This window comes from Prinia subflava, chromosome 4 (assembly GCF_021018805.1).
Source record: "Prinia subflava isolate CZ2003 ecotype Zambia chromosome 4, Cam_Psub_1.2, whole genome shotgun sequence".
Taxonomy (NCBI): domain Eukaryota; kingdom Metazoa; phylum Chordata; class Aves; order Passeriformes; family Cisticolidae; genus Prinia; species Prinia subflava.
The window spans coordinates 18,728,041-18,745,037 of NC_086250.1; the positions used below are offsets into that span (position 1 = coordinate 18,728,041).

Sequence of the window (16,997 nt, forward strand, 5' to 3'; positions counted from 1 at the left end):
ATGGCACGGCACTGCTCACAGCAGACAGTGATGTGACAAATGAAACCTAAGCAAGAAGGACCTAGATACCAAGTCCATATTGAAATGTTATATGAGCAAGTCTAATAAAAGCATTCACAAACACTGCCAGTACTTAGCAGACATGTCCAGGGCGTGGGGGTATTCACTGCACACAGCTTCACTGTCTTCTCCACACAGTACTGCAGCCTTCCCCAGACATCTCTGGATTCTGCATGATCTCACAGCAACTAAACTGTAACATTACCAATTCACAGGTGCCCTGCATCCACACCTGGCAAGTTCTGGCTCAAACTGCAGTGTTTAAAGCTTAGAAATGTCTCATTTTAATATGGAATTAAATAAAAGATTGCCCATAGATGACATATCCTATTTTAGTCTCTTTTTAAGTTCCCTTAGGAAGTTCAGCTTTGCTCTGAGGGTAGAATGAGGGATGAAGCCACAGAAACAGCTTTAACCATTATGGAAAGGTGGTATCAAACTTCTTTATCCAGAATTAAATGACTCAAAAGCCCAGGCACAATCTAGCCTTCAGTGAGAAGGCTCTGAATCAAAAGGAGAGACCCTAAGAAAAAGCACTAATATTCTGTATCATAAAAAGAGATATTAGCAATTCAAATTACCTCATCCACAACTTTCGAAAAATAATGGAGGGTGGATATCACTTCTTCATCTCCTTTACCTAAGGCAAAATGCTGGAAATAGAAACACACATTTGGCTCATAAATCAATCAAGATGAATATAAAATACAACACAAGTTTTACTACAAAGCTAATGAATATTTCTACAAAATGCAACAAATGATAAAAATAAATGTAAAAACAGAAACTCATTAATATATATTCTTTTACCCTGCTCTTCTTGTGTTAAATGAATGGATTTTGGACAACACTTAATTCTTATACTCATTTTAAAGTCATAGAACTGGAACAAACTGACTTGTATCTTCATAAATTTATTAACTCAGATTTTGTTCCTTTTGTTTGTTTGTTTTGTTTGTGTGGGTTTTTGGGGTTTGTTTGTTTGTTTTTGGTTTTTTGTTTTGTTTTGGGTTTTTTTTGTTTGGTTGGGTTTTGTTTTGGTTTTTGTTTTTAAATTTGCTTGGCTGGTTCTTTTCTTTTTTTAAGATTCTCAGAAATTACCCTACTCACTTGAACATCCTGGGGAAATTCCTTCTGGGAATTCCCATCCTGGGAACTGCCTTCACATCAAGCCAAGTAAAGCAAATGCCCTGAGCACTTCCAGAAAACACACTGCTTACAGACTTCTTCACAAGTGTTGAGGCAGAAAGAAATCAAAGTCACATGCTGAACATACCTGCTTTTCATAGGCAAGGAGCTGCTTTGAAAGCTGTTGTGTGGCAAGACACATTTCATTCTACAAACAAAAATGACACGTTAATAGAAATAATGAAAGGTCCCTAGTGCTGCTGTTACCACTACTTTGTAACCAGTTTCTTGACTGAATCTGAAACTACTTACACAACCATGCAGCTGTGTGCAAACAGCTAGTCCCAAAATACCTGCACAGATGTCCTGCTTTCAGTTAGGATAGAGTTAATTTCTTCTCAGCAGCTGTTACAGTGCTGTGTTCTGGATTCAGAGTACGAATGGTGCTGATAACACACTGCTGTTTTGGATTTTTGTGAAGTCACATTTATCTTAAGGAAGGGAATTTTTTTTTTCCTTGTCTTGTGCTTGGCCAGTGAGAGGGCACCCAAAAGAAGGTGGGAGGGAGCACAGCTGGGACAGGTGACCCAAAAGGACCAAACAGATATTCCACACCATGGAAAATCATGCCCAACAAATAAACTGGGGCAAGTACCCTAAAGGGTCACCAATCTGGGATCAGGAAGGGAGCTCTGGCATCAGTTAGTGGGTGGTGAACAATTGCAATGTGCATCACTTTTTTCCCCCCCTTTTTATTACCATTATCATAATTTACCATTATTAGTGTATTTTACTTTATTTTCAATTACTAAACTTCTTTTGTCTCAAAATGCAAGTTTTACTTTGATTCTCCTTCCCATTCCGCTGGGGTGAGGGTGACAGAAATGGGGTTGAGCAAGCCCCAGAAATGGGGCTGGCAGAATTTCCAGCTGGGCATAAACAGAGAAGCAGTAAGAGGTACATACTTCAGATCTAAGCTTAACTACTTTGAATAGAGCTAAGGTTTGGGGGTTTAGGCTTGGGTTTCCCCCTACCACAAGAAAATAACAAAGGCTCAAACACATACGCTGCCATACCAGCACAAGAATGTTTCATACTGGTTCTTTCCCCAAAATCTACATCAATAAAGTAAACAAGTAGATTTGCCTCCATAAAGCATTCATGCTCAGGGAATGTACCAATGGAATTACAGCACTTTAAGTGGCTAAAGGAGCACAAACCACAACATCTCTGTTCTCCTGAAAGTACACACACGCTTAAGATGTGCTTCCACCAGTAAGATTTGTAGGGAAGGTGTATCATTCTACTTTGACAGCTGGAAAAACAAGACAAGCACTTGGATATGTCAATCTTTAATCAATGTATTCCTAACACTAGAATATCAACTGCTCTATCCCTGATTTATTACAAGGACTTACAACAAGAATAAAAGAAAAGAGGGAAGGGGGTAACTGACATGTCTTAACTCCTATCAGATCCTTCTTGTCCTCAGAAATGCAGAAAACTAGTAACTTTAATTTTAAACCTTAACAAACTATTCCTGTCTCCAAATATAAAAAGCCATAGAGAGTTTGTAAAACTAGAAGCAAATCTCTGAACCCTTTATACTAGGGCTGATACATAAACGCATTAAAATTGGGACAGAGCTTGTGTGCTCTCTTACTGACCCTTGTCATCCTGAGCAAGCAGAGCCCAGCACAGTGACCTATCTGGGCCAGAGCCTCTGAACCCCGCCTTGCTTTGGCCTGCTGCCACCTGTGACACACTGCATCACAGCCTGGTGCCTCTGCACTACCTCGGCACACCAGGAACGGGGCTCCATATGGGTGGCAGGGCCCGGCACTCAGTCAGCGTTACAGTGTGCCCAAGAGCTCAGGGGAGAAATACAAAAAGCCAAACCAAACCAGCCACAGCCTAGGTACCAGCAACTGCATGGACACGACAGGAAAAGCTGAATGAGGTGATTCTGACCATCTTAAAACACCATGGTGATAACACTCACAGGCAGGAGGAGATGGCACAGCAGAGGCCTTCTGAGGTACCAACAGGAGCTCAGAGCTGAGATAATGTGAGCCATTCCTGGATCATGCACACCCCATGACTATTCTCCCTTCATAGTGACTAATTAGTCTTACTTCTTGTCTCAGCCCAATTAGTAATAAGCATCACACTTTCACACAACAATAATGCCAATGATTCCTGTAAGATTTGCAGGTTGGCTATGCAGATTACGTAGTTTTTTTCTTTACACAAACACTTGGTATTTAAGCTTTTCCCAAGGCAGAGGATGGAAAAGGATGTTCTGCCTTATAATGAAAAAATGAACCCTGTTAAGAGCTCGGGCATGGATAAGAATGAGACTTAATTATCTGTCCCCAAACAGAAGAACACCAGAGACTTTGCCACCTTCAAAGTGGGAGCTAGCAAGCAAGGAGTTTATGACAGGGAGGACAGGACTCCCTGCAAGGATACAGAAGACATTAAAAGGGTTTGTGTGTATGCATGTGGGAGGAAATTAAGATTACAAAAAGAAGCAGAGGTTCTCAGACCTGGCATCTTTTTCATAAACACAACCTCAAGGACAGTCTTCCTGCAGTTCTTACCCAGCTGTAAGTCCTCACACAGTGACTGTGATGCCACCTGTGAGTTGTACAGCTGGATCAGGGTGAGAGAAATCTTTTGAAATAAACCAAGTATCAGAAACATGTTTCTTTTCCCTGTTTGTTTCAATTTACTTATTCCTGAAAAGTCTGCAGTTTCGTGATCTGCTCTGAATCTGGAAAATACATGCTTCTGGCTTAAATCTGCTCACACTAAAAGAAGCTTCAGAATAATTGGCTGATAAAAACAAATAAACAAAATCCACAACCCCAAAAAACCCCAGCCAAAGACATCCTGTTTTGTTGTTTTTGCCATCCACAAAGCTTCTATCAGTTTGGTTTTTAGACTCAATCCTCAATTTCCTCACTTAATATTCAGAGGGCACCACTACTCATCTGTGTGTGGCAGTTTGAAGACAGGCAGTGTAAAGAGGTGTGTGGAATAAACATCTTCCAAGGATCACCACTCCCCAGGAGTGGTCTCCTGTATGTGACAGGATAATGGGAGAATACATGAACCAGACGATCTCAAAGGATTGTAAATTAACAACACCTTACTAAGTACACAATCAGGCAACAATGGTTAATTACAGACCCCAAGTAGACTTTCAAGCCTACTACTCCAGATACAGAACAAATTGAGAGGTGTGCCTGACACAAAACTTACTTTGGGATTTTGGGCTGATTTGGGGACAACAGTTCTGTGTATTACTCACAACCCACTGCTGCCAGCTGGTCACATTTTTCATTTATTGGCTCAGTTCTTTGTGTCGGAACACCACAACTCATTACTCAACTCCTACCCATGTAGAAAAGTTAATCCTGGGTCCTTCATCCTCCCTCCCAATACCCGTCAGACTTAGTTCTCATTAGAGGTACAAAATCATTCATTGTATCATTTGGGATAAAAAACCCACATAAAAATCAAAACAAAACAGACACACACCCAAAAACTGTAAACAAATCAAGTTAAGCTAGCAAGCTGAAACACAGTCCATTGCATAAGGAACAGGAAGCAAGCAAAGTGCTCTGCTGACCTAGTGGTAATACTGCATTGCTAAGCACACTAATCTGGGAAAGTTTGGTTTAATCCTCCCCCCATTTCTTCCTAATCAGCCTTTTCCCCTCCCCCTGCCCTGCTGCCATTCAGTTCCAAGACTTAGAAGTTATTTGCATTGCTTCAGTTGACAGATCCACTAAATCCAGGCAAATTATTCTAACAGGTTCTAATCTATTTCCAAGGCATTTTCCCATGGATACAGCAACACTGATTTCCTTTGTCCTGAAGTGACTGCAATTCAATACACCCTAGCAAAAGAAAAACTACAATACATTCCAGACACCACATCTCTTTCACATTAACTTGACATTTCAGAATTCATCACGCATTTATAGAGTGGGAGAGCTATCAATGAGATGATATATTAAGCAAAAACTCAATAAAATCCTAAACAGAAATTGAAGCCTTCTAAATGAAGGCAAACTTAACCAGTACTGGGCCTTGCACATACATTCATTTGCACTAGATGATTTTACTTAACAGGGAAGAAGACATCTCTGCAGCATTAATGTAAAAAAGTGTACAAGAAGGAAGAAAAACCCATATGTAAATAAATATAATGAAATCAGTAGTGATTACAGATGTGCTGACCTTTTTTTTCCCCTTTTCTTTAACCCTGGCTTGCATGATAGCCCTAGGAACAGATTTCTGTAAGTCTAGCTCAAATGGATAAGGTAAAGCAAGTGATTAACCTAGCATGAACCTAGCATTAATCTACCAGAAATGAAAAACAGCTAGTTTAAAGAATATTGTTTAATTTTCAAGTTACTTCCACAACTGACCCAGCCTTCAAATATCAGCGGAAAAAAAGAAGTCCATCTTATTTTCTGAGCTAGTGCCCAGAGTAAAGATGTGTGGTTGATTCCACCTTCTTCATTATCACTTTTATTCACTAAGCTGTTCATATCACCAGAAGAGACTGATTTTTCTGTAACCTCCATGCCATTTACAATTTCCCAGTGAGGCAGTCCATCCATTTTTAGGATCTCTGTATTTCCCCAAAATAAACTCTGAGGACTAATCTGCTGAAATCCAAAGGTATTTCTGTAGACAGTTGTCTAATAGACTGCAGATTTGAGGGCATGTAAAGGATTAAGTCGAGCTATAAATTAACTTCCAAAGACATAGATATTCCAGCATGCCCAGTTCCAATCCCAATATAATGAAGCTTTCTGCAAAACAATTTTCCTATTCCAGTTACAGTTGGCATTTTTAAAACTACAAGTAAATACAACACAGAACTGCCAAAAGCTGTTTCATATAAACAAGCAAGTAAAGGTATTTATCCATGCACTCTGTACGTGCAGAATGGCACATAATAAATTTTGGCTTACATCTGGGAAAACTTAATGCCTCATCAAAGAGAAAAAAGACCCAGGTTGAAGTAGAGCATCCAGGAGGTAGCTGCAGCCTGACCACCCCTTCAGAACTCAGCAACACATTTACCTTCAAAATCAAGCACAGCACAGAAAGAACAGGGTCTTGATACAACAGTTTTATGCAGCTCCATTTACATTGCTTATCTTCCTACGAAACAGAATTATCCAGCAATCTAGTAAATGGCACAGTCCTACAGGCTTAGGTTTGCATATTAAATGGCTTGGAAACATGAACCCAGCGTTGCAGAAGCTAAGCCTCACCAGGGTGCTCAGGCTGCACAGCACTTTACAACATCAGGCTAACATATGGCTTGCCCTGGTGCTGATTCACAGCACAGCATTCCTTACAAATGGGAACAGTTCAGCAAAGGATCGTCCAACAGCTCCAAGGAATAGAAGCCACCAGTCAAAGCTCTGCTGAAAAACACCAAAAGCAGCTATGGTAGGATGGTTAGCTCAGTACAGAAAGAACCTAACAAAAGAATTACTATCAGCAGGGTATCCATACATTTATGCTGCCTCAGATCTCCGGCTCCTCCTTAGCACTATGTTAACTTGCTTCCAGGCATGGTGACAATGCTGACTTTACAGGCAGCACTAAACCTACTCCCATGCCTTTGTAAACACATTAGTTCTCATGTGGTAATCTTCTGCTTATCTCTGTCAGCAACATATGGTGACTATGCCTCAGGAAGGTAAGAGGTATGATGCAAACTTACGAGTATGGAATAATAACACACACAGTATTTCACAGAAGTCAGTGATGAGAATTATAATTTATTGCAAATGTTTGTCCCATTCTAACATTCTGTTGAAGCTTTTCTATGTTGAACTGAAAGTTTATAAAATGCTAACCTAATTTTTGTTCCATCAAAATGTTCTAGGAAAAAAGGTCTTATAATTTGAAAAGGCAACACAATTGTTCCCTTCGACATGAAAAGAAAACCATTAAAAGAAAAGCTGTATCAGTGCTTACTTTCTAATTAAACAAGAACTCTCAGCACTGGGGGTTAACTATGCAACATAGTAAATATGAAAGTCCATGCACAGCCTAAAGAGCCTGACACCCAATTACTGAGTTACAGCCTACTGAAGGCAATATACAGGAAAATCAAACAAGCAGCACTCTTGACAAATGCAGACATGAGGAATCATGAATTTGCAGAGAGAAGTAACGCTTATGAATCACTACCTAAAACAGCTTGACAGATTCAAGCTGTCCTGACACCTATGTAATGTGGTATCTATAAACCAAGACTATTCCATAACTGTCAGAAGTTTCTCTAAGGGTCTGGATGTAAAAAGGCAGTGAGCCGCAGAGGTTGTTGCTGCTTTGTCTGTGTGCCTCTGGAATCACAAGACAACTTCTCACAGAGACAGATGATGAACAAGCTCATGCTTCACAATTACCATGCTGTTCCCTCTCCAGACATATTAATAAAGACAACATGTGTTTCTCTTTATTCCTCTTCTGACATCACTGCTCCTGTATCTAGACAGGTTTGTCAGGACTCATGAGTTGAAATATCTTTATAATGACAAAATACTGCATCTTACTCTCCTCTCACCTGCTCAACTCTTTACCCTTTCTAATAGTCAGTGGAGACACAAGAGTCTCCTAAGTTTCCTAGAGCTGCTTTACTTCAAGTGGAGATTCCCAGCTCAGCCATTTCTAGAGCATGATGGAGAACTAGAAATTATAGTAAAGCTCTGAAAACAATTTACTATGACAGTGGTCAGGAAGGTAAACTGGGCACTCTTTGCTCATAAACCATTGCAAGAGCTTCAGCACTGTAAATTAAGCAAATTAAATTTTCTAACAGTCCTTGCTTGCTGCTGCATTATAATATTGCTCAGGTAATAAAACATCCAGACTGACAAACACAACATTCACAGAAATCAGCAGTAATGCCAGACACAACATCAGGGCTTGCATGCAAGAAGGAAGCACTACAGCAATAAACTATGTAAGGAAGATTTCCTGTATAAGATCACTACTGTGGTAACTATTTCAGGGTACTACAGCACAGCTGGGAGATCTACAGCAGAAGTATAATATGTACTCACATTGGTGAATGTATTTATTTGGTGAATATAAAAATGCTTCACTATGCTTTGCTCTATTTACGTATCATGTTGGTTTGCCAGATCAACCAAACCTCTCTCCTCCAGTGCTACTTTTGGGTTCTGTCACTTCTCCTTAATCAGGGCATTAGGGCAACCTCACTCCTCAAGTGCCACTTTCCAGTCCTGTGACTCCTCCTTAATCAGGGCATCGCACACTGCATCTGCCTTGTAGCATCACAGCCTCTTTTTCTAAAGGGCTAAAGAGCTCCACGTGCAGAAGAGTCCCCACGAGATCCCATGTGGTGTGGGTGCCCAGGGAGGTGACAGCACTGTCCTCATCCTGCAGGGCAGCCAGAGACCTGTACAGCACCGAGGGCCTTGCAGCCAAAGCAATCTGCCACCCATGCATCACCCAGCTGCAGCCCAGGCAGCAGAGCCACTGCTGCACAGGATGCTGCACATCCCTCCTAACACTCTTTTAAAAGTCCTGTTTGAATACATGTAAGTCTGAAAAGATGTTTAAAAGGATTCCCATTTTCCTAAACATTTCTTTTAAATATAGGCAAGTATTTCTTTTTCACAGTCCTTTCAAATGCACTGATCCAAGTGCTTAAAGAAGTTTGAGCTGCCACTTTACAAATTTAGTGCTGCTCTTCAAACAGAGCAGTGTTTTGAGACAGCTATATGCATATATCCATATATATATCCACATGGTTAATTAACAATGCAGTTGGTAGTAATTGCTATTCCCCTGAGACTTTGCACTGAAGCAATGTTAACTAATGCTATTTGATCACAAGTTGCAGTGGTTTGAATTACATGAAAATCTGGGTTTTCATCATAAGAAACACCAAACTTCTAGTAAGCTAGCCCCCAGAAAATCTTAAAAACATGGTTAAGACATCTGGGAAATGTTAAAGTTCAGAACAAACTAGCTCAGAAGAACTAAAGTTGAGAAGAAAACAAAATTAACATTTTTTTAACTGTCGTAAGTGTTTTGAGGGGGCATAACCCCTAAATTTTCAGTACTGGAGACTGGTACAACCCACTGCTGCATTGTCTGACTGCCATGACTGTGATCCCAGTCATTTTATGATCATTGTTTTAAGTAGGTCAGTATCTGTAACTCCTGTCTTACAGATATGGAAATCAGAGCAGGAGATGAAAATGACTTTGAAAGAGAAAATTTGACTTTGCAGGGACAAACTTAAAGTCAGGAAAATAAAAAGGCAAATTCAGAAAGTGGCTTCTCAGTACTCTCAGTTTTTACAGAGTTGGTAACACCTCCTAAAATGCTGCTATTGAGGCCCAGACAGGACAGTAACAAAACTGCTTTTTCTCTCAAGTTGTGATTAGGCAGCCAAGAAATATCACACACATTCTTCTTAACTGTCCATTTATGTTTAGTAGGTAATCAACATTACCCTTCTATTTCTACATCTCAAAATTGCATCAAACTCCAAAGACCTATTTCAAAGGATATATCCAATATTCACAAGTGACTGAATATTTACATCAAACTAAAGCAATATTCAGGAAAGAAGTGACCAAAAAGTGCTAGAAAAAATGAAGCTGACTCAGTAGTACTGCAAAATACTGATGGGTAAATGTACTGAGACAATGAGAAGAAAAAGGAAATGTCATAATTGTTGTGAAACATAAATGGAGAAGGCTAAAAACCAAGATGGAAAGGAAGAGGCAAACAAAAGCAGAAAAAGCTTTTTTTTCTTGAATCACAGACCAGAGCAACCACTTCCTAAAACGACATCCTAAAATGTCATCAGCAGCAGAAAGGGACATGCAGCCCACAAGCTGCACATTGAAAATCAGATTTATCTCCCGATTCCCTTCTTCACCCATTTCAATCCTACCCAGTCTTTGCTGTCAGATTCCTACCACCCAATGTGCCCACAGTCTGTTAGTTTTAAAGCACAATGACTCTACCAAAATGCCTATCACTGACTTCCAGTGCTGATTTCATGTCACCTCTTGAGCCCTCAGCCATGCTCTGCATCATTTCCTATCTACCTAACCAGGGCTGCAAACCTCTGGCTGCTCTGCATTTCCTCAACATCCAGGACACGAAGACTTTGAACCTCTCTAAAGCTGGATCTTCCAGGTGTAGGCAGCCAGATACTGGGCAAATATTTCTTCCATGTCAAACTATCAGCCACACAAAGAGCAATCCCAACAAATGGACATATACTTGTAGTAGACTTATAGCTGAGCTGACTTCTAATAATGAAAGGGTCAGGCACTCTTCAGGGAAATTCAAAATACCCCTGAGCTCTTAATCTCTCTGTGTACTCTGATTTACTGGTTTAAGAATAGAAAAGTTGTTTCTAGTGAACTCAGGAATTTAACCTACATAAATTCCTTCAAAATTTCCATGAGACACCGTGTATGTCTTTAAAGACCCAGATATGGCATTTTGAAAAACCTAATTTTATGCACATGGGAATCAGCTTCACTAAAAAATCACTCAAATTTACATTTTCCAAAGCACTGGATATAATTTCTCTTACAGGTTTTACTTTCAAAGGGATTTAGTCTTCTAGGTCATGTAAACACTCTAGAAAATGTTTTTTCTCCTGCTCATGTTTTTTTCATGACTACTGTAGGCACTTGACTTCAGTATGACCCAAAGTGCACATTTGTTCTGTAATCAATGGACATGGGCAGTTCCCTCCAGGAGGTGAGTCACAGCATCAAATTTGGCGCCTAAAGTCAGTGTGCAGACCTGGGAATTGTGTCTACATTTTGGCAAGTAATTTTGTCATGGCTGGCCTCCCCATAAGGTAAGGACACAGCACAGTTTTACTTTGATTAACTGTTTGGATACAATGTAAATAACTCTTCTTTTTCATGACTAGGAGTGGTCTGAGCATCAAGGCAGGAAGAGATTAGCTATCAGATGAAAAACACCCACAACTCCTCTTAAACCACAGAAGGTACATGTACTTAGCAACCCTAATGTAAATAACAGCATCATAATAGCAATTTATCTTTTACTCCACACTGAACAAAAGAAATACAAATGAAAAATTACCTGGGCACCATAGACTCGTTGCATTGCCTGAAGCAACTGGTTTGTGTATTCAGTAAGGGTTCCTGCATCTTCTTCAAAGACACTGAGCAAAGAACGAGTCTTCAAAAAAAGAAAAGCAAACAGTTTTCAGTCCTGAGCGGAAATATTAGAAAGAATCAAACACCTACAAAGAGATACTGGCAAGAAGTAAAAAGCAATCAGAAATAATATGCCCTTGACTTGCACAATTCTGTTTATTCTCTAAACATGCAGAAATTAGTTCTTTTATTATGGATAGATAAACTGAGGCACAAGGAGACAAACTAATAAAATGCTACAGCCACATCCCAACTCTTAGGCTCTTGCTCCTAACAGACAGTCCTTTCAACATAATTAGGAATGTAAAAAGTCCTGAATATCTTCCTGCTGATGACAGTAATTCAAACCATGTTAAGGACTGGGGGTCAAACACCACTGCTTGCTCATTTTACTTCTCCAGTGTCAGACTGCATTGAAAGCACCCCTTCCAGTGAGATAATTTACACTCCTTTATTCACTCCCCACTGTCTTGAGCAACTCTTAAGTGGCCATGGCCAAAGCGAGCTGATGTCACTGGACCAAACAAGTGAATGTTCATCTCCAAGAGGTACACAAGGATACACCCACTTGGAGATACCCTGTACTTTCTTCACTCTGCTAACTCATCCTTGTCAGCAAGCAGGAAGAGGAAGGAAGAACTTGTATTATCTTTGAGACACAAATTATCTTGGTTTGTTGAGGTGGAATCATCAGGAATAAAGAATTATGTTGCTGACACAGCTCCCAAGATGGGAAAGAAAAGATGTTTCAGAATAATGCTGGGCTCCAGAATCTGGTAGATCTTTACAATAATTAAAGAGGAAAGATTGTCCCTTTAATAAAGTCATGATCCATACTTAGTCCTAGCTTTGATAAATCCAATCTATTTGAAGCTAACTGGACATGTCTCTCCATCTGTACAGCTAACTCATATGACATTAATGAGCTTCATCTGCTTACATGAGGGCCATACATAAACTCCAATACTTTCACAGACGTGTCAGTTCTGTAAAAGAGCAAGTGCTTTATTTATCCCCCTATTACAGGAATCTCCAATGTACCTAAAGTATCCAGGTTCAAACTTGCGAAATTTATTTTCCAAGTTTTAAGACACTCCACTATTTTAACAGAAGGCACATGCATTTTCCAAGGCATTTTTTCTTCTCTGTGAAACTCTGCCCAGACTTTCTCTGTCCTGGAAAATTCAACACCAGCATCCTTCAAGAATCCTGGCCTGTGATTAACTATCATTTCACCTCTGCTGAGAAATATCTAAGCCAGAAAGTAGTGCTGCTCAGCAGTTAAAATACATGACCTGGGAGTCAATCTCTGGGTTCTCTCAGAACCTCTTACTCTGAGTAACTTTAAAAGCTCTCAGCAGTTCACTCTGCTGATGTGCTGAGCTGCTACACTTCCTACCTGAAAGATGCTGGCAGTTTGCGAAGCTAGTTTGAGATCCTAGCATGTAAAGGAATGCATTACAAAGTAGTGTTTTCAAATAAGGAGAACATAACCAGAGAAAGGAGAGAAATCCAAGTCAAAGAAAGGGACACCAGGAACCCAGATGTTTAAAGAACATTGGTACAGAATTTCCCTCTACAGACAGCAGCATGCTTTTGAGAGTTTCCCACATTAAGATATTATTTCAGTAACTGAAAATATACTGATTTTCAAAAATATCTGGTTTCAAATGTTTTATCTTCAGTGATGTATTAAAACAAGCAAAATAATGTCAATAAACTATCTTCTATCTATACAGTGCTCAACTGCCTTGTTTTGTGTTACAACAGCACGTGAAAACTACAGGGTACAAAAATGGCTAAAAAATAAATCCGGGAAAAGCAAAAATTATAAAACTTGACACAATGTTTATCAAGCCTAATCTCAAGCCAAAACTAAAAGGTTATAAAGAAATTGTCTGACGTAGGCTACAAATCGTACACTTCTGCCTGCTGGAAAAGGTTCCCAAATACAGGAATGTCAGCTACATTCATATATTTTACTGAAGTTTTGCAGGTTCAGATTTTTCATTTGTCTAAATATGGCTTGAGGTAGAACAGCTCTGGGAACTAAGTTCTTGGCCTCTGTTATTAGCACATTGTTCAAAAATAATAAAAACAATAAATGATTCAGACAGTTTGGATGTTATTCTTGGAAACTTTTACATTTAAGAACACCATATGAAATCACTGCAACAAAATACCAACATGTGTGTATTTTCTTTGTTGCTGTTTTGACAAATTTTGGAATAGCAGCTAATATTGCTGAAATAAACCAGTAATCCTAATATTAAGCTAACATTTAGGAGGCCCCATTATTCACAACATTATCTCAGCTTCTGGAAAGATAGGAAGAAATTTTCTAGTTTCATGTAAGCACTTCTCTTAATTTTAGCATGACTGCTGACATAATTTTTTTCTCTATTTCACTGCCAAACACCTCAAAATAAATAAGATAAATCAAGTTTCGGAAACCTAATGATGAAATAACTTTAACCTAATTCTCCTTGGTCTTGCAAGCAGATCACATACTTCCCACAGATTATACAAAGTGAGGTTATATCCTCATTTCACCATCCTTTTGCACTCCTGTGACTGCAGAGAGCAGAAGAGAATCAGATTCCTTCACACAGAAGTAAACAATCCTGTAAGATGCTATGTTGCTCAGTTCTGTAGAACAGAGACTTTTTGCCTTGATTTTATGAATCTAAAGCTCTCCCCAGTGAAAAAAATTAATAAAAATATAAAAGACTGAAAGAAAACACACCTGCATCAAAAGAATGTATTTCAGTAACACTGGACCATTATAAAAATTAAACAATGTCCCTCCCTCCAAAAAGAGCTTGAAGAAAATGTAATGACCAAATCAAGGTAAAACACCCTGCCAATACTCAGCTTTACACACAGCCTGGCATTCAACTAATTGCAAAGGAGATGTTAACAGCCTTTATTTCAGGACACAGGAAAGACGACAACCTCCAAATTCAGTTCAGTGCATTGTTCAGCTGCTTTCAGTCAGTGTTACACTTGTAATTGAGGGAAGTGTTGACTGAAGAGGTGAATTAATTCACTTCTCCCGCACGTCAATTTCTTCAGCTTCAGGAGGCAGTGGGTAGGTCAACACTAAAAATGTCACTAACGACCCATAATAAATCTGGTACATTCTGGTAAACTGTGGACCACAGAAAAGCTCAGGCTGGTAAGGAATTCTGCAGGTCACCTTGTCCAAACCTCTGCTCCAAGCAGGGCTGACTTTGGTGTAACATCAGGTTACTCAACACTTCTTCCAGCCCAGTGTTTAGACATCCCAAGGATGATTACAAATACGCCACATCAAACAGATGATGAAAATCTTTCTTACTAGAATGGGGTTTCACAAAACGACAAAAAAAAAAATCTCAGGATAAAATGCGGCAATTAAGATAAGACCCAAGGCTCATTAGGTCCTGACAGATGCACTTTCAATCTTCCCTTTAAAATGTCTCATGACAGACTCTGCAACACCTTGCTGCAATCTGCTCCACATCTTACCTATTCATTCCTCCTCCTGATCCATCAGCAGACGAGTTAGGATTACAACACAGGGTTACCTGGGAGCTAGACCCATTCTGATCCACCCTGCCCTCGTTTGTTCCTTCCCTGCTTCACCGACTACTCTTTTGTATCTCTCTGTACCACGCTTTGTCCCGAAGCGCACCGTCCGCATCCCTCAGTAAATTTCCACTCTTTCCCCTTCCTGTTGCTTCTTTCTTCCACTGAACCAGCCCCTGAACACATGAAGACATAGATGTTCTTGTCTGTGGGGTCCACGGTGCCAGGGCTCCCCTGTGCAGCTGCGGCACAGCGCGGCTCCCGGCACGGGGCACGGGGCGCTGCTCTGGGGAGAAAGGAGGAACATCCTGCCCTGCCCGCACTCGGGAAGGGAACGGCAGCGACCGCCTCTCCTCGTTCCTCAGACCCCTTCAGAAGGAGGTCATCTTCGGTGGGATCCGCTTCACTGATCCTCATGGGAGCTCCTGTATCGCAACTGCGGCCCTTGAGGAGCAGGCACGCTGGCGGTGACACTCCTCCAGCCCACGCTGTCACCGAGGCCAGGTGACACACCGCGCACAGGTGTCCCTTTCCCTTCGGGGGAAGGAAGCGCACCGAGCCCTGCCCACCTGTCCTTCCCCGACACACCTTGGCTGTTCAGGTCAGCCCTTACAGCCACCGAGCGCACACCCAGATGGGACGGTGCGAGGAAAAAGCCACAGAAATTTCACTAAGGGCCGTGAGGAGAAAGGGCGCAGTGACTCCCGCGCTGGGGCCTAGCTCTCGTCCCAGGAGACCCCCGAGGAGCAGATTCTGTCTGCTTTTCCCCCGACGAACGCCCCGCGGGACACCAGACCTCCGCCCGCCTCAGCGCATCCCCGCTCCCCGACGGCTCCGAGCGCCGAGCCCGCCCTGACCCACTTCCCCGCCCGCCGCGCTGCGCCCCGCACCGCCCCCGGCACCCCTCTCCCCGCCACGGGACGCTGCTCCCCGGCCCTCGCCAGCTGTCAGCCCGCCGCGGCCCGGCCAGACCCGCGGGCTGCCCGCCGGCACCGAGCCTTCAGGTGCGTCACACCGACCGACCGACGGACGGAGGGGCTGTCCCGGCCGCGGCCGCTACCTGCGGGCTGTCCTGCAGAGCCTCTTCCAGGAGGAGCTTGTCGACGGCCGGCATGTTGGTGCTGCTGCGCGGCGGAGCCCTGGCAGGAGCGGGGTGTGCGGCGCTGGCACGCCCCGGCGGCGGGGCTCGGCAGCGTCCGTCCCTCCCTCTCTCCCTCTCTCGTACCCGTGGGGGCGGCCGCGGCGCTCTGCAGGCACCGAGCACGGCTGGACGGCTCCGCTGGCGGGGCCGCTCACTCCGCCCAGTTCCCGTCCGCTGGAGGAAGCGAGTCACGGGGAGGGCCGGGGCGGGCAGGCTTCCTGCCGCCATTAGCTCGGCGGGCAGCGGGGCCGGGGGCCCGCAGGGAGGGCGGCCCGTGTCCTCCTGCCCCAGCTCCGCTCCCTCAGAGCAGGGTTGCGGAAGGAGGGATGCAGCAGGGGCCCTGGATACCCCCTCGGCTGAGAAAGGCTGCGAGGGTGTGATAAAAACCAGGGGAAGATCACCCTCTCCAGCCTGAGCTCGTGGGGCTTGGGGACCTCCAGCTGTGGGCGAGCCCTCGCTGTGCCCTCCTCGGGAGCTCGGCAGGGACATTGCCTGGGATCAGCACAACCGCTTCCTTATCAGTTCGTGGCATCTGCGTTTGTTCTTGTCCATGGACAACTCTACAAGTGAAACTCTGGGACCTGGTTGTGCTCCAGGCAGGCAAATCCCCACACAGCCATAGCCCGTAACACCCTAGCCCATAACACTGGGGGGATTAGAAGGGATTCATTTTAAGTTACTAGTCCTTCATATACCGAGATATGTTTTTATGGCTCTCTTGATGTTGTCTTAATTGTGTTGGATAACTCCAGCATTTGGGCATTAATTCAGGTGCTTAGTTGAACAAAATGAATATTTGCAAAGTAAGCACAGCTTGATCTGTGGGTATTTGATTATGTACATGCTTTTGAAGGGTGTCCATTGTT

The 16,997-nt window shown here is 42.4% G+C and overlaps 1 protein-coding gene across 1 annotated transcript in view; it reads right to left on the minus strand.

Moving 5' to 3' along the window:
* The window catches only part of APPL2 (adaptor protein, phosphotyrosine interacting with PH domain and leucine zipper 2), a 33,500-nt gene extending 16,746 nt beyond the window's left edge, over positions 1-16,754 (minus strand). Inside the window, exons 1-4 of the mRNA XM_063395738.1 lie at positions 16,051-16,754; positions 11,344-11,442; positions 1,337-1,396; positions 642-713 (exon numbers count right to left, since the gene is read on the minus strand). Coding sequence (XP_063251808.1) covers positions 642-713; positions 1,337-1,396; positions 11,344-11,442; positions 16,051-16,620 — 801 coding nt within the window. The 5' untranslated portion in view covers positions 16,621-16,754. The remainder of the gene's footprint in view (positions 1-641; positions 714-1,336; positions 1,397-11,343; positions 11,443-16,050) is intronic.
* Between the last annotated feature and the right edge of the window lie 243 nt (positions 16,755-16,997).